The sequence below is a fragment of the Schistocerca americana genome, chromosome X (assembly GCF_021461395.2).
Source record: "Schistocerca americana isolate TAMUIC-IGC-003095 chromosome X, iqSchAmer2.1, whole genome shotgun sequence".
In the NCBI taxonomy this organism is placed as follows: Eukaryota; Metazoa; Arthropoda; class Insecta; order Orthoptera; family Acrididae; genus Schistocerca; species Schistocerca americana.
In genome coordinates this window covers 801650379-801669112 of record NC_060130.1, presented here as the reverse complement: position 1 = coordinate 801669112, position 18734 = coordinate 801650379, and the positions used below count along the sequence as shown (strand labels likewise).

At 33.9% G+C, this 18734-nt stretch overlaps 1 protein-coding gene across 3 annotated transcripts in view; it reads left to right on the top strand.

The window, feature by feature from the left end:
- LOC124555498 (arrestin domain-containing protein 2-like) overlaps positions 1-17890 on the top strand; it is a 237641-nt gene extending 219751 nt beyond the window's left edge. For all 3 annotated transcript variants that reach the window (XM_047129425.1, XM_047129423.1, XM_047129424.1), the window contains one exon: positions 16939-17890. In XM_047129425.1, coding sequence (XP_046985381.1) covers positions 16939-17067 — 129 coding nt within the window. In that variant the 3' untranslated portion in view covers positions 17068-17890. The remainder of the gene's footprint in view (positions 1-16938) is intronic.
- The last annotated feature ends 844 nt before the right edge of the window (positions 17891-18734 follow it).

The following is an 18734-nucleotide window of genomic DNA, read 5'->3' as shown; positions in this document are numbered from 1 at the left end:
CTACAATACTAAAAATATTCAAAGTTATTCCAGTGTACATAAAAGGCAGCAAACATGGTTTCAAAAATCACCAAACAGTTTCAATAGTTCCTGTTTCCTCCAAAATATTTGAAACTCTTATTTATAACCAATCGAACAACTACTTTGGGTTGCATAATCTATTTTCTAATAGTCAATTTCGCTTCCACATGGGAAGAAATACTACCACTGCTGTCCTCTCAATTATGAATGAAGTAATAACAGCCTTTGAGAATAAAAATAAAGCTTCACTCCTTTTTTGTAATTTGAGTAAGGTATTTGACTGTATTTCTCATGATATCTTACTTGATAAACTCAACTTCTGTGGTGTACAAGGATCTGCATTGGCAGCAATTGTATCATACATGGACAATAGAAAACAGTTTGTCTCTGTCAGAAACAGGCACTCACAGCTGAAAGAAGTTAAAACAGTGGTCCCACAAGGTTCTGTCCTTGGGAACTTTTTTTTTCATAATTGCAGTCAATGATTTACCCCACTGTGTAATTGCTGATGACATAACATTGCTAACTAAGCATTAGAATACATTAGATCTGCAAGATATGATGCAACATGCCATGGAAGCAGCACTAAACTGGCTCTCATCAAATACACTGGTTTGCAACCATGATACACACCAGCAGATTATATTTGGATTGTCAAAACTTTAGAAGTAAAAGCAGTTAAAATTCTAGGAATTCGTGTAGACTCTATGTTAACTTGGGAAACATGCAGAATTATCTCGAAAGATGACATTTGTCTCTCTACCTGGTTTATCATATATCTAAATCTTTCTACTTGGTTTAGTTGACATTTGTACTTTCTTAAGTACTGTTGCTACAACTGCTTAAAGATCAGTGATATCAGTTTAAGAGTGATGATCCTCAAATATATCAGATCTATTTGTTCCGTAAGATGTACTGTACTATATTTCTGTTACCAATGTTCAACATGCTAAATGAGACTGTACAGGCATACACACAGAATGTACAATATAATCCTTCACATCATTTGCTGTCATTTCTGTCTCTACTTTCCCACACATTATATTGTCTTCAGTTAGATACATGCATTAGTTCCTGCATGTTTTATGATGTCATCTACTCACCTTCTTTTAGATTGTTGTTTCAGTCATGTCTCTACCAGCTATCCATATGGTTAAATGTTCTCACATCCATTTTATTTTCATTACAGTTATAATTATGAATGCAACTCCAGTCTGTTTCCTGGCACATTTGTTCATTTTACTTTTTCTCCTAGTAATTTTCATTAAGTACCTTCCCTTTGATTGATGATTAATCCTCAGCTATTGAATAGTTTTTGTGTTAAAACTCCATATCTCACTACTGTGAGTCAAAACCTTCCTTTTCAGATACATTGTAAGTTTGGTTTTGAAAACCCCATTTAATTTACCATAAGCACTCCAGACCATTTTACCATTGTTTTATTTCTTTTGCTGTACATTTAGTCACTGTCTTCAACTGCTGAAACTATACGACTTCATCAACTGGTTATATGACTTTATTTTTTATCTATACTGTTTTCATTTTGATATGTTGGTTGTACATTATTATTGTCTGATCATAACTGAATTTAAGCCCCCTTTCAGTCTTGTTCTATTACATTCTTACATTTTATGTTGAAGTTTTTATGCACTAACTCAAAATAATGGTCAAAAATTGGCAATACAAATGTACAATGAAGATGTGGAACTTTCTGTGACAGAGTCATTCCCCACAGAAATAAGGGATGCAAAAAATTATGTCAAGATGCTTGAAGATGCATTAAGGTACCTTGCAGAGCTTTCTGTGCAGTCAACAAGTGATAGGCAGTCGCAGTTCACTGAGTGTAAAAGCACTTACTGTTCTAGGCCTAAACTAACAAACCATCATGTACTGCTAAATAATAGATGTGAAATACTGATACCAAGTTTGCACACTCCAAATGTTACTAAAAATGAAATCACAGCAGTTGAGGTAAATAACAAATGTAAGAAGTCTCTCACATCATGAAATATAGCCACTAAACCTGAAATTATTCCACCTACAGTAAGCCAGACAAATGTAATTAAAGAACAGAGGAATAACAGTGATATCTCTATATATTCCAGCAGTCATGGGAGAGCAACTGCCAACATTTTACAATATGAACAGTGTGTAAATGCCACCAATTTCATCAAACCAAGTGCATCCATGCGTGAAATCATAAAGAACTGCTCCAATACCAGTAACAAATCGTGCATGGAATTAATTGCAGGCTCCAACAACATGTGTAAAAATGAACTCAAACAAGCCCGAAAGGCGTAAATAAAAACACTGATGCTACTAGAGGAACAAAAAACAGTTGTTTTGGGAATACCACACAGATTTGAGCTCCTACATTTCTACTGTGTAAAAAAAGAGATTGAGAAAGCCAACAAGCAGTATTATAAAATCTGCCAAGCCTTCCAATACCACATTCTTTCTTGACACTGGCTATATGGACCAAGAATTCTATACCAGACATGGTTTGCACCTTAATGGGAAGGGAAAAAGTTACATTTGTAAACAAATTGTAGAAATCCTGAGGAATGTTCATGGCACATCTAGCTCATTGGTCATTCCTTTACCCCAGTCAATCCAAATAGTTTCACAAAGTACAAATCATAATCAGACAAAGTGCAGTGAAGTGTCCCAAACCATAGGAACAACAGCAGTATCAACAGTGACATCTGGACCAGAACCAGAAGATAAAGTATCCCTACCAACAGAATAAGAGGAAACAGCTGCAAGTGAACTGTGTAGTGAAACAGGCAGGCCAAAAATAGTGCCTCCATCCCACCTGAAAGATTTTTTAACATCAGGCACAAGGAGGAGGAAACCACCACGTTAAGTAGAACCAAATTTTAACTGTACATATACACTCTAGTATAAATAAGAAACCAGAAAAGAGTCAGTGTGGAAATCTTACAAAGAATGCTAATTTTGAGACATTATAGAGAAGTACCAGCACTTTCTTAATGCACTTTAACATAAATGTATTAGGTACAACCAATCATAATGGCAGAGTGAATAAAATTGACAAACTGCAGATTCTACTCTCAGAACGCAGAAGTATTGAAACTATTTTTTTAAATGAACATTGGCTTACAAAAAATTGTGTCACAATTTTAAATATGCTAAACAATTTCAGTGTAGCATCAAGTTTCTGTAGAACAAATAGTACCCATGGAGGCTCATGCATACTTGTACACACCTCTTTGGAATACAAAGTGAAAGATGATTTCAGTATTCTAAATGAAGAAAGTGTATTTGAAAGCTACTCAGTTGAATTAGAAAAGCAAAATACTGTCATTGCGTCAGAATACAGAATTCCAGGTGTAGCAGTAACAAAATTATTTTTATGAACGTTAATGGGTCTTTTACAGAAAGTCAGTAATGACAAAAAGAAAAAGCACTTTATTTTTACAAGTCCGTCTTGATCACATCAAGATGAACTTGTAAAAATAAAGTGCCAAAAAAATGATTGATGGATCTAATCCAAAAATTTGGGTTCAAGGCAAAGTTCATGGAATTCACAAGAAAAAATGACAATACAGAAACCTGTATCAGTAAAATTCTAACAAATTATAAATTTGAGGAAGCTATGTGTAGATTTAGGACTTTCTGACCATTCTGCTTTGTTTATTGAAATGACTAATACAAATGAGCAAAGTACTAGAAAAACTTAAAGCAAAAGACATTTTACTGTAGAAAACTTAAAATTGTTCTGCTCTAAACTAGAAGAGGTGGAGTGGGAAGTCCAAGATGAGATTCCAATCTCAGTACATTTTAACACATTTTTTTGAAAAATTTTTACATGTCTTTAATGAAATACTTCCACTTAGAGGGTGCCAGACAAAAGTGTCAAATAAGCTAAATCAGATCACTGCTTTTCATTAACTATGTTAAACAGTATAAAAGCATATTTAAAAGGGTAGTGTAAGCAGCAAAATAAATGGTTAATACTAAATACATCTCGGCTCATGGAAACAAATCAAAGGTATTATGGTCCATCATAAAATCAGAACTGGGAATTAGAATTGACAGCAAAGATATTTCCATAATTAAGGTGGGGAGTGAAATTGTAACAAACCTGGCTCAGATTTCAGTCATTCAACACTTTTTTTATAAACATATCTAAATCAGATGTAAATGTACATGCTTAGGCAGAAGAATACTTTAACAATTTTGAGAAAATCACAGTTAAAGATGTAGAAAAAGACTATTTTACAGCTAAAAAACAAAAATCCTGCTGTATGGCATGGCATATCTACCAAAGAAGTTAAAGCAGCTGCCAGGATAATAGCTCACCTTCTTTGCTCAATAATTAATAAATCACTCGAGTAAGGCCACTTTCCAGATGTCCTAAAGCATGCGGATGTAAAATCTTTGTTTGAAAAAGGCTCAAGCAAAGATATGAGGAACTGACACCCAATTTCTATTCTCCCAATTTTTTCAGAAATATATGAAGAAGAGGTGTAACACAAAATAAAAAAATTATGGAGGAATCAAACATAATTTCAGATAATCAATATGGCTTTCAAAAACGAAAGAGAACAATAGAGGCCATTAATGAAGTTGTGAAAAAAATCAGTTCCACCTTAAACAAGTCGAGGAAAGTTGCAGGAGTACTGTGTAACCTCACAAAAGCATTTCATTGTGTAAACAATCACTTGCTTCTGTATAAAATGGAAAGGTATGGAATTGGGGGTTGTGTTTTAGAGTGGTTTAGGTCATACCTCATGAATAGAAAACAAAGGGTAGTTATATCATCAAGTCAGGGAAATTCCTTCTCTGAATGGATGCTTATTTCACAAGACATTCCACAAGGCTCAATTATGGGTCCAATTTTGTTTTTACTTTATATAAATAATCTACACCTGAACACAAATTCACACTCTGTTTTAGTCACTGATATTACTTCTGTCCTTGTTGAAAACAATGACCGTGAACAAATTCCTTCAACTGTTACAAAACTATTAGACAGTATGGGCTAAAACTGAATACTGGGAAAACACAATTTCTACAGTTTAAAACTAAGAACTCTCAGTTAAAAGAATTCCACATTAGTCATAGAAACCAAGAACTGAAAGAAACAAACTGTTTTAAATTTTTAGGCATAATTTGGATCAAAATCTATCCTAGTCTTCACACATAAAGTATTTAGCAAGTAAATTAAACAGCCTGATATTTGCAATGGATATCTGTCATATTCAACAAGCATGGAGACAAGAAAAGTAGTTTACCACAGCTACTTTGAATCAGTTATAAGGTACGGCATTATTTTTTGGGGAGGCACAACCAAAATGACTATAATATAAAATCACAAAAATCAGTTGTTAGAAATATATGAAAATGGTATCTGTTGTTTCAGACATGTCTGAAATAACAGATACCATTGGTTACCATGCAGCTCTCTTAGAATGAAATTATAATTAACTCAAGACCTTAAGCTATCAACAGGTGTTGATATACATCAATGGGGACACTTGAAAATGTGTGCCCTGACCGCTCGAACCTGGGATCTCCTGCTTACATGGTACATGCTCTATCTATCTGAGCCACCGAGGGCACAGAGGAGAGTTCGACTACGTGAGATCTACATTCCCACCTTAATGCCTTCACGCTACATTCGTAGTGCCCCTGCCCATTACACTCATTACTCGCGGCAGACAATCTTACCGAGTCCCGTATGCATGTGCATCCAGGACACAAGGAGAAGGTCAGTGGCCAATTAGCCTTAACTATATGAAGATAGTGACCATGCAGCTCTCAAAGAATCAAATAATAATTAAATCAAGACCTTGAGCTGTCAACAGGAATTGATATACATCAATGGGGACAGTTGAAAATGTGTGCCCTGACTGGGACTCTAACTCGGGATCTCCTGCTTACATGGCAGATGCTCTATCCATCTGAGCCACCGAGGGCACAGAGGATAGAGCAACTACAGGGATTTATCCATTGCATGCTCGCCATGAGACCCACACCCCCAACTTAATGTCCACATACTACATTCACAGTGCCCCTGCCCATTACACTCATTACTCATGGCAGACAATCTTTCCGACTCCCATAAGACTTCGGGCAATGCGTGTGCATCCAGAACAGAAGAAGAAGGTCAATGGCCGGTTAGTCTTAACTGTATGAAGATGGTATCTGTTCTTTTGGACATTTTCAACTGTCCCCGTTGATGTATATCAATGCCTGTTGACAGCTTAAGGTCTTGATTTAATTATCATTTCATCCTAAGAGAGTTGAATTGTCACCAATGGTATCTGTTCTTTCAGACTGTTGATAGGCTACACACAGATTATAAATTAATAGATTAGATTATAAATTAATAATTATTGTTTCTGTAATACACATAAATTGTAATTGCAGTACTGATGAGTCCCCTGTACATTAAATCTTGTGATTTAACTCTGTATGTTATAGGACAGTAAAAACATGATTCTGATTCTGAGTACAATATCATTAGCAAAGTGAAGGTATTGCATATATGTTCCAACAGTTTATACTCCTCTGTTGTATTAAATTGCTGCTGAGAATAAATTTGATGGTATGGAATGTCCTTCTTTTATTCCTCTTTCAGGTCAATATTTCTCACTATTCTGATCTATCTTTCCAAATGTTTATTACATTGTACAGGGTCTGCTGTTTTCCATGACTTGGTGAATTTATTTCATTTTTGCTTCATTGGTTGGTTCCCCTCTTGTTGCCCCCAGTAAACAGTTACCTAAGGGAGAGAAGGGTTGTGAATTATCTGTCTGTGAGTCATGTAAACTTTGCTCCATGTACAACAAAATTTTAACTGTTTGTATTTATATTTTCTGAGTCCAAGCTTGGGGACCAGCCATTTGCCTAAAAGAGTCTGAGAAACCTCCTGTTAATCACATCTGGGCTATCTGATGTAGCTGACTGATGGTTATTAATAATGATAAACATCATCATCTTAATTAGTTTCAAGCACTGGGCTGAGTCTGTTTGGAACATACACCTCACCATCTAGTCCTGTTTTCCCACCATTTGCAATGCTGCAAAGTAAGGCACGGCCTACAGGGATGAAGTACGATGGGGACTTCGAGTAACCCGGGACCAATATGGTTACTGTGAAGGCCCTGTAGGAACTCTAAAAAGTGGCAGCTAACAGGGCTCAGGTGAAGCTATGATAGGCTTAGCTAGCCAACAGTACATCAATAATCAGCTTAAAAAAAGGAAACTAGCCTCAGAAAAAATGGTTATCAATCCACTGCATTAATTCAATCTGGAACAGGTTCAGATTCTGCCTCACAAGGTAGTGCAATGTATGTTAAGCAAGATGAGAAGATGCTCTAACTTTATTTATGATTTGCTAATGATTCATTGAGCTTCATCTATTTATTAAGCTAGTTTGGTTTTTGCTTGATTAAAACTCAACACTTTTTCCTCTATGGTTGGTAACAATTAAGATGTGTTTCAATTCGGGGTAATTGATGGATTTTAAATAATTTTGCTTGTTCTTCTTTTATTACTTTGCCTGCAAAATTATTGAAACACCATTATTTCTGTGCACGCTGCATTCCTTTATATCATGGATGGCTTTACACACCTCAGCTAGCATTACTTCTGGGATGTCACTATTTTTGTTACCAAGTACCTATGATTCTGATTCATATCTTGAGCTATAAAATCTATAAAGAAATGTTGGTATATTGGTAATATTTTCTCTATGTTGTTTGTTCCTCTGCTGTTTGCTGTGTTAACTGATGAAATGCGGTATTTGACCAACAGAAGTATCTGTTTTGTTTTCTTGATATTCCTATTGTTTTCAACTGTCCCTCTTATCATATTTTCATTGCTCCTTCACATAACCTCTTGATTATGTAACTGAATGATCTTGATTGATTCATTGTATCCTATGAGTGACAATGGTAAATCATCTATATCTAGTTACATTTTGAATTTTTGCGTTTTAATCACTTTTAGTGCTTAATTTTCATTCACTAGTACTGCCCAAATGCCACAGATGAGTATGAAACTTGCCCATTTTTCATTACTTGTGAAGTTCCAGTTTAAATTTTAGTTGGATTTACAAAATTATCTACAACAGTTCTGTTTCAGTTTTTACAATTTGAATTATATATTTTTATTTATTTCCGAACTCTTATTATGCTGTTAGCTTGTAAGTTTCAACAAAAATGAAGGATGTCTTCATGTTTTCATTTGAATGTTGAGTCTTTCAGTAGATAATTTTTAATGCTTGTGATTCAGATACTAGATTTAGTGACTGTACAGAAATTTGTTCTGTCCAGCTTCCTTGAAAGCACATTTCAAAATTAGTTATCAAGAATTAAAAACTGCTATACACATACTTTTGACAGTTGTTCTTATCAGGCATCTACTTTCTCTACCACCTTATGGACCACTATATCACATACAGTAACATGGACTGAAAACACCAGTTAACACGAAATGTATATGGAAGAGTATTTCTCTATATTACATTTAATAATAATTATAGCTCTGCAATTTTTTAAGTATTTTCATTGAACATCTGTGTTCTAATAAATACTTAAACATTGGAGACAAGGGACTGGCAGAATTAAAGCTGTGAGGAGGATGGGGTGTGAGTCATGCTTGGGTAGCTCAGTCAGTAGAGCAATGCCCGTGAAAGGCAAAGGTCCCGAGTTCGAGTCTCGGTCCGGCGCACAGTTTTAATCTGTCAGGAAGTTTCACTTAAATATTTGTTTTCCTGTGCAGATAAATTAATCCTATCTATATTATGGATGAATTGAGTTATTGGATTTTTAAGTTTCATGCAGTTATGTATATAGTAATGGAAAGCCCTGGTGAAATTTAATGGATTTAAAGAGTAAAGGTAACAACTCATTGGATAGCAAAGGCCTGTGTGGCTACAGGGTCGTTGCTGACTACATTATGCCAGCACTACAGATCTACAGCACTACTATTAAGTGGAATGTTATCTATACCACTTAATTTATTAAATGCAGTTGTTGATGCTACAAAATTGATTTAACTCCAGTGGTTATCAATAGTCACTTAAGTTTACCTTTACATGACTTTTTTATCCATGTGATACAGCCATACACTTTGGAGGAATTACATTTATTAGGTTATGATTAGTTCCAGAAAAGAGTTCTCACTCTGCCATGGACAGTAAATTAGATTAAATCTTTATGATAAAGAGTGTGGCTTGAACTTGGAGATTAGTTATTTATTAGCTTTACTGTAAAAGGTGAGCAATTCAAATATGTCAAATATATTAATGTAAGACTTAAATTTGTCCACCCACTTCTCTCTCTTCTGGCAGTGAATTGCAGAAAATTTGTATTCAGGACCCAGGCATGCATAAATTATTAATGTGTTAAAAGGTTGACTTTGCTCATACTTCACTGTTTTGTGAGATATGTCATTCCAGAATAAAATATAGATTATGGTCACACTACTATCTATCTTTCCTCCAACAGGTGCCAATGCTGCATAGTTTAAAGAGATCCTTTGTAGAGTTCTGGAAAATTTTAACTGTGGTGGTATATCAGCAATTTACAGAGCGAAAAGCAGAGATCCGATTTGATGGTTTAAGCTTTGCAAGTATGGTTATGATTTTTTTCCAGAGAGAGATATTTCATTATGGAAAGGCAATTCAGTGATTCAATCATATCGTAATGCAAATTTGAGGTTTTAATGATATGAAATTAGTGGAAAATGGTCCACTTCTTCATTAAGTCCTATTTTTGGATTGTTTTCACTGTGCATTTTCCTTGGAAATTTATGTCAGTTTTTTTGCATAGAATTGATTTAATTGCAGAAATGATGTTAGAACCAGATACTTATTGGTCCGAATGATTGAAAAAATGGCTCTCTGCATCAGAATCAGAATTTTTATCATCCAATAACATACAAAGTCAAATCACAGATCTGATGTACTGGGGACTCGTCAACATCACATTTACATTACGATTACAGTTTGTATATACAGTATTACAAAAACAATACATCAACATTCCAGTTTACATGTATTACAAAGTAATATATTACAACAGCATTTACGTAGTGAACGTATTTTTACAATCATTTATCTGACACAAAACTGCCAAGCTTAATTTACAGGTGATGTTTCCTTGCTCAGACTTCCACATCATCATTCATAAATTCTTCTATGGAGTAATAACATTTCTCCACTAATAATTTGTGCAGCTTTGGTTTCAGTTGCCCTAGCTCCATGCTGTTTATTTGTTTCTTTTTTAGCATGTTGTAGATTTTCAGATTAACAGCAGATTCTCAATCAAAATGCACACAGTCTTTCTAATCTTTCAGATTATATGTATTTTCTGATTTTGGATTTCATAGAGAGCTTATTCCTGTGTCAGCACTCAGAACGATTTATGGATCTTGTTAATTGATTTTGACTAGTACTACATTACAGTACAAGCTGTGTATAATGAAATTTAATGGGACTAAGTAAAAAACAAATAAAATCAGATGAGTAACTAAGAGTTTCCAAGTTGTGAATTCTCTCTGCTTATCTCTGGAACAAACTTAGGAGATGAAAAGTAAGTTGAAGACTGGCAAAAACACCTAGAACAGGGAGACATTTGACTGAAACAGAGTAGCCCTTAGGATGTGGTGTTTCTAGCTTTTGCAGTCAGTTCAACTTTGGTATGTCTGAGGTTCATACAGTGGGTAATGTAAATTAATAAACTTATCTCAAGAATGATGTTCTAGTTACTATTCACCAAAAGCTGAATTATCCAGCTGCCAAAATGTTTTTCTGTAACTTCCCCATAGAATTCTCCAGGTTGTAAATCTGTAGTCATAAAGGCTTCAAAATTATAAAAGGAATGGTCATGCTTAAAAATATTTACTTTCGTTTATTTGTGGCAAACATAAAACACAGCCAAAAACACACAGTTAGATGTTGGGGAACTTCGGTTGGAAAAATAGCAAACTATTTAAATAAAAACATATCATCTTGATACTGGATGTATAATGAGGAAGATTTTTATTTACATTATGGGCAGCCTTGCAGCACTTTTGGAGCTTGTCACACTACATTACTTACCGAGTACTAGTTTCTTGTTCAACACTGTGTTGTATTTTCACAAACAGTATCACGACATTTGCATAAATTTCAGTTCAGTTGCAATTTAGAGTAGTTTAACAAGAATATTATGCCATAATTTGCACTATAATATGTAGGACAGGTTGCCTCAGTAGGTTTCTAAACAGGAACTCTGCTTTCATTTGTCAATTGCATTGTTCATTATGTTTACAAATGTGGACGCATATTGTAAATTAAGAAGCACTCCAAAACCTTCCTCATGCAACACAGATATTTTCCTAGTTTAAAGTGTAAGTAATTATATAAATGATAATAAAAATAAATAATACATTTCCATTTGCTCACATTAAAAAATATCACTTTATCAAACATGCCAAGGAAACTTGTTCTGCATAAGCAAAGACTATAATTACCGATACAGGTATACATCCACAGATCAAACTAGTCGGGACAATACTGTCATTTAACAGGCTGGCAAGGCCTGCAACATTAAAATATGCCTCCAATTTATTAGTGACACTCCTTATCTGTGTCTTCTTTCACTGTTATTGTACCAACTGCTGTCCTGGTCTCAAACATCTCTTTTCTATTATGGACAGAGAATGTAAGCTGAGTCACTGCTGCTAGTTTGCACAGCTTACTGTTTTGAATTCCTACAGTCATGACACTATATTCTGCTTGCATGCCAATTGCTTTATTTTACTTTGAATTCCTGTTATTTGTGTCAGTTTTATTTAATTTGTATGAAGCCGAGTAGCAATTCATATAGCAGAACTACAATAAGTAACATCTCTGTGGTTGACAAATGATCATGATGGTACAAGAGACTACAGTCAATAAATTTAAGTGCCATAAACCAGGATGTGGAGGTTTCTACTCAGCATTTTCTGAGAAGTTTTACTGTCCTTTGTGTGAAGTACGATGCACTGTATGGATGTTGAGCATTACTGGAAGCAAGAGGAGAAGTTGAATGTTCAGCTGATAAATTCAGCACTATTCCCATCTGATCTTATACTTTAGGCTCATTGCAGAAAATCATGATGAATCATTTCAATATACACTCAACTCTGGATAAACATGCACTAAATTATACTTCCACGTTTTATTGCATCAAAAATATTTTTCTGGCCATTTCTTTGAGTACCTAGATCATGCCTCTATTCTGGAAAAAAAAGCAGCTCATTCTAAGATATGTATGAGAATGTCCTCTCAAAATATATTTTTGTTTTCTTTCTTCTTGCACATAAAACTTGAAGCCTGATTCAAAGTTCTCTTAGGAGGTAGTAATTTGAGGCAACCGATTTGAAGTAAACATGCATACAATTTGTCATGGTATTAATTAAGAGTTGTGGTATTGTTGTGTGTTGAAGGACCACAGCCTCATTACTGACCTACTGATGTGTTTATTTAGTCACAGATGTGATAACTTCTAAAATCTTAAACCATGAAAGTGACTATCAAACCTTGTGCATTTCTCAGATCTCTTCAAAATGGACTGACAGTGTTCGATGAGTATAATAATACTCAAAGTGCTAGTAACCAGTCCATCCTTTGTATCTACTCAATATTCTTCTTACCTGCCATTCTTATGCATGGAAACATAATGAACTAAGATCCATTGATCTTAGTGGATGATGAGAATGACTAAGATTGCTGGTTCATCATTGATGTAATGCTAAATGTAGCTAATGCAGCACTTCACAGTCAGGTTGTGCAAGTCTTACTGCCATAGGAAAAACCTATAATATCAACAGGAGTTTATTTTCTGACACACTTTTACATTTTTGGGCATTTTACAGTAAGAAAATGGCCACAGTTAACTGATTTTAAGAATCAGAATTTAGAGAACTGATGAAAATATAGTGTCATTCCTTTTCAAATCAACAAATGAAAGTGTGATTTTTGATCTGGGCATTCTGGATTTGTTTGAAATTAAGAATGCATGTAGTTTTCATAGTGAGGAACATAAAGCAATGTTTTTCACATTTTTGTGGTGAAAGGTTCCTGAGTAATGGGGGCTAAAAAGTTTTTAAAATTTTTTTAAAAATGGCTTGTGGAAAAATTTTGATTTATTCACAACTTGTGTTCTAATTAAGACAGAATGAAGAAACTGAGTTTATTAGAAACCTCTTTCAAAGAGCTTTCATATGATATAAGATATAGTTAGCTAAAATATTATAAAAATATGATTATTGGATAAACTGAATGCTGAAACAATGCATTTTATGATTCTAAAAAACTCTGTGTGGAAGATGCTGTTTCCCTCTATGTATTCTGAAAATTTCAACTTGGAATGAGCATGGGATTGCTATGGAGAGTAATTTTGTGTTTAAGATGGTGCGTTAAACGCCATAAAAATTAATTTATTTTAAATATTAGGTCTACTTGTCATCAACTATGTCTTATTGTACAACTAAATGTTGACATCAAAATAAGATATCTTACAATAAATGGAAGACAAAAACAATATTCTCCTTATCAGTGTTGAATTAACAAACACAACAAGTTGAAAACCTTCAAAAAAATCAAAACAACTGAATACCAGAGATGGACAAAGTTTAGTTTGACTCCTTACTGAGAGGTATCATATCAGTCTAATGCATGACACTTCTAGCAACTCAGTTTATTGAACATTATCATTTCTGCATACATCTTATTCTGAGATCCATCAACTCTTATAAGAACAATGGTTTTCTACCTTCATCCACTCGGCAGCAGGACACAAGTTTTTCTTATGGTTGTTATGGTCCTTTTCATTAAAGGAGTGACTGAGCTCACAAAGTTGGTATTTTAGGTATTTTATGTCATGTACAGTATAATTTTTATGAAATGTTTTCAAACTTCACTGCATCAGTTTTCTGTATTTTGGAATACACAACATTACTTCTTCATTATTCATGTCCTGGAATGTAATGTTATGTTAACAGTTGGAAGTTTAACTGGGTGTAGACATATAAACTTATACACTCTTGTGAGAATTGTACAAAAGTACCTTTAAACTAATTTTGAAATACAACATTTCAGAATTAATCGCATTATTTCACTTTGTAGGCTATATACACACCAAAAGAAAATGTACAGGGCTCTTTCAAAAACAACTGATAACAGCTGGCTGACTAGAATCCAATGACAAAATACTAAACAGATGGCAGATAGTCACAGCAACCAGTCACCTTGCATTTAGTCTTTAAAATAAGTTTTTTCCATTTTATTAAGATATTTTAGAATTTAGGTCAATTTATAAATTTTGAGTTATTGATTTAGCTTGTACTAAGCTTTAAAACCCAGTTATTTGTATGAAAAGTACAATTTAGTAGTCTAAGTGATAAATCCAACTATGATTCTCAAATGTGTCACAGGTAGCAAAATAAAAATAACAATTCACAATCTGAATGACATTGAACACGATAGTGATAAACGTAAAATTACATTTATTGGTGATCCCATGCTCATTCCAAGTTGAAGCTTTCAGAATACATAGAGAAAAATAGTATCTTTTGCATAATTTTTTTTTTTTTGTGAATTTTAAAGAAAATTTATCAAAATTCAGTCAATTCAATAATGATATTTTTATAAAAAAATGTGTGTATATTTTTAACCAATTATGTTTTATATCATATAAAAGCCCCTGAAAAGAGCTTTCAAACAAACTCAGTTTCACTGTTCTATCTTAATTAGAACACAAGTTGTGAACAAATCAGTGTTGTTGCACAAGTCTTTTTTCTTGTCTTTTCATTTTTTCTAGTACCCATCAGTCCTACTCAGAAACATTTTGACAAAAAAAAAAAATAGAAAAAATTGTTGTATGTTACTGTTTATGAATACTACAAGCACACTTAATATCAAATAAGTCAAAGAGGGTGAGGTTGTAGCACTTGTTGATTTGACGCAGAATAACCCCCTCTCTAAGCAATGGCAAGTGGAATTTGTTGAACCACTGCTGTGTGATTCATGGTTATTATCTATTTCATCATGAGTAAAAGTTACTCCAACAGTGAACAGGTGTTGCTGATAAAAGGCTACATCACATGCTGATGCAATGTTCAGCCCAATTTGCTATGCTGAAGTGATCAGAATTTACGGCATTCAGAGACATACAAAATAGCCTACTAGACATCCTTACCTTAAAATAATGTGGTACTGCAGCCTGTACTGTCAGTGGTTGTATTGTATTCATATTCATAAATATGGAGAAAGTGAATCATGTAAGCTGTTTTGGTTCAAAAGCTATGCCCTTTTCTGTTCTCAAGCTGTAAGGTCTTTGTCACATGTACAGTACCATGCTAATAATTCAACCTGTATAATTGTGTAGGTGTCGGGTGGTGATATATTGCCCTACGTCTTGCATCCTAAAAATCAGTCTATTGATTATAACAGAGTTTGTGTTCCTGGGTTTCTATTTCATGTGGATGATTCAGTTTTTCTACACAAAATTTTGATCACTGACATAGGTAGCTGTCTTTGATAGGTGGTTAGCACATCTAAGACCATCACTGGCACCACCAGATCATGGCAGCTAAGTCTGTTGTTGAACTGGAATTATGAGACTGAAAGACTGCCTCAAAATATATTTTCCAAGAATAGTAATTTTCGAGACATCATCATTATGGAAGTAAATAGTGGATTTTACTGTCCTGGATAAGCTTCTTTGCAGTCTTGAATACGAATGCTGCCAGTAAAAATTAAAGTCAGCCACAATTTTCTCAGCTGCACATGACACTCAAATGGATATTACAGGGGCTACATAGTTTGGATATTCAGCATAATGTATTGTGTTAAATTATCTAATGTGGATATCTCAATAGTTATGTAGTAATGTTGAAATATTATAACTATGAGAATGAATATAGATGGCAATCGTAATGAATCTTTTCTTGGGACTTCCTTTTTAGTCTCTTCTACATAACCCAATTTACAATCAAGATCAGCTGTTTCTCATAGCTTACTATTTATATTTTTCATCTATATTAAACAATTATATACTCCTGTAAATAACTTATTTATCTCAAATTTTTATGTCAGTGCTACCTGATCTAAATGTGTATGAATGTATAATACAAATCATGCTGTTTGTTGCCACCACTTATTCTTCTTTGTCTATGATTCATTACTCTTCTAATCTTACAGCTTCTGTTTCATCCTTCAGAGAATCAGTCAACCAGTAGTTATTATGACACATTCATCAATTTTGACTTTACTGTTTGAGCATTACATGAAAGACTTGATGACAGTGAAGTTCAGCAATTAAATCACAAAGATTAACTGAATATGGTATGCACAAGAAAGTCAGGGATTTCTGTAGAACAAATCAGTTTTTTGCTTCATTCTATTCATCATGAATCTAAGTGAATTCCATTACAATCATTCTGACATCCTTAAACAATTTTAAAACTTTCACTTTTGTTGTGGAATATGTGGGTGTTAAGAATACTCTACAGTTAATGGGTGTAAAAGTCAGTAATATAGATAAATACGTTTCTGACTATAACAAAACAGTTTCTAAAAAATTCATGAACTCACTAATGACAAAAATAACTTGACAACATAACAGAGGGGAAGTGATTGCAGCAAAATCTGAATATATATTTATAAAAGTAAGGGGTTAAAAAATCATGTAAGGGACCTTTATATTTACTGTCAGTTACTGGGAACTACAGGTAGAAGTCACTCATGATACCATAATTAGGCTGTAACTATGAAATGTCTCAAACATAATTAAACCAACAAGTAAACTGAAGTAATAAGGCCACTGAGGAAAATGTGTGAGAGTCAGTGCAGTTCTAAATGTGAACATGAGATTCATTTTGTAATGTGAGATTTATGTTGTATTGTTGCAGAAGTCGCATGTGAACATGTTGAGGGTGGTCTGTATATTGGCCCAGAGTTCCTGCTGGGGCAGGTCTATGATGGCAGCAATGCACATGAAGCTCGTGAAACAGTTGTCCTGTACAGGCCTGTGTATGTGACAGTTGTCCGAAATGATGGCATTAAACCTAATGCCACAACTACTTAAAGAAGCTGTCAACCATTACTCTGCAGTGTGTGTCACACCCTGTGTATTTGTTACCTGATTAAAATTTTTAAAAAATCTTTTAGTATGTGACATAATAGTAATTTGTCTCATGCTGTCATACAAACTGTTAATTAATTTAAAAACAAAGTTTCATGTGTCTATGATCACTAAACTTTTATTCCTGAAAACTGAGGTGAGTGCTCAGTTATGAGATTATTTTTATTGTACAAAATATTTTTAAGCAAACCTCTTTTCACAATGAATCTTGACAGTTCACAATTAAGATTTTTCAGAACTGATGACTATTTAAAGTTGCACGAAAATTACTATCATATATGAATCAGTCATGTATTTTTCATTGAAATAGTCTCAAATTAACACTTCTGCAGTTTACAGAACGTCTTGACTATGGGATTAGCATATATCTAGCAACCGAAAGTTGACAGTTTCCTGTTTGTCTTGCTGTGAACATGAGGAACTTATCATTTCAAACTGTGGATTTTTCTGAATCACGCACAAATTGTCTGCAGTTACCTCAATGTAGTTAAGGAGCACTACTTACATAGAGAGAATAAACATGTTTCATTGATTGGCAACTCCATGGAGTGCTGTGTGCGCAATGACCATGTATGTTAAATTAAAAGAAAGGTCAGCGTTGGTGATAATATTGATGCTTAATTAATAGCAGAATTGATTTTCGATCACATAGTGATCATCTTCGGTGCTGTACACATTAAACTCAGACACTGGTATCAAGTTATCAATAACCAAAACTGAGAAGCGATCACAATATCGCTTTTCAGTTTTGGTTATTGATAACTTGATACCACTGTTTGAGTTTAATGTGTACAGCACTGAAGATGATCACTATGTGATCAAAAATCGATTCTGCTATTAATAAAACATCAATATTACGACCAACGCTGACCTTCCTTTTAATTAAACATGTTTCACTCAGTGGCATTTCAAATCAAAATTCAGATAGTTAACTGGGATCAGAATTCTGAAGATTTGTAGCAATAGTTACAAAGTGCTATTGATATGATTAATGAAAATCGTTTGGTTGAAATTAAACATACGAAATTTGGTCAGTCTGGATTTGTGGATACAGACACATCAATCTTAAATACATTTGACTATTTCACTACAAACAAAAATATTACCTGAATAAGTTTCAAAAATATTACCTGGTCATGCATTCTAACAGCTTATAAAAATTCAGTTCTAATGCTCAAATACAAATTTGCATTGATACTTTTGTCAGGTCACTAATGTATCTGTGAAAGAAAACCCCTAATCACTAAAGCAAGCTATATTTGAACCTCTATTCTTGCTGTACACATAGTTCAAACATCTTAATTGTAAAACTGCCGATTAAACTAGATTCATTGTTAAAAATGAGTTATTTAAATGATAATTCTTTGTACATCTATTTTTCTTTCTTCTTCCTTGTGTAAAAAATTTTCTTGTAACTGAGACCATCATTGTATGACAAAAAAATACCTAATATGGAAGAAATGCTTGGTGAGACATAGACATCTCAAGTGTTTTTAAATTAATTAACTTTGTTTCACCAAGCTACAGATAAGTCAATCAGAATGCTACATTTGGGATTGAAAT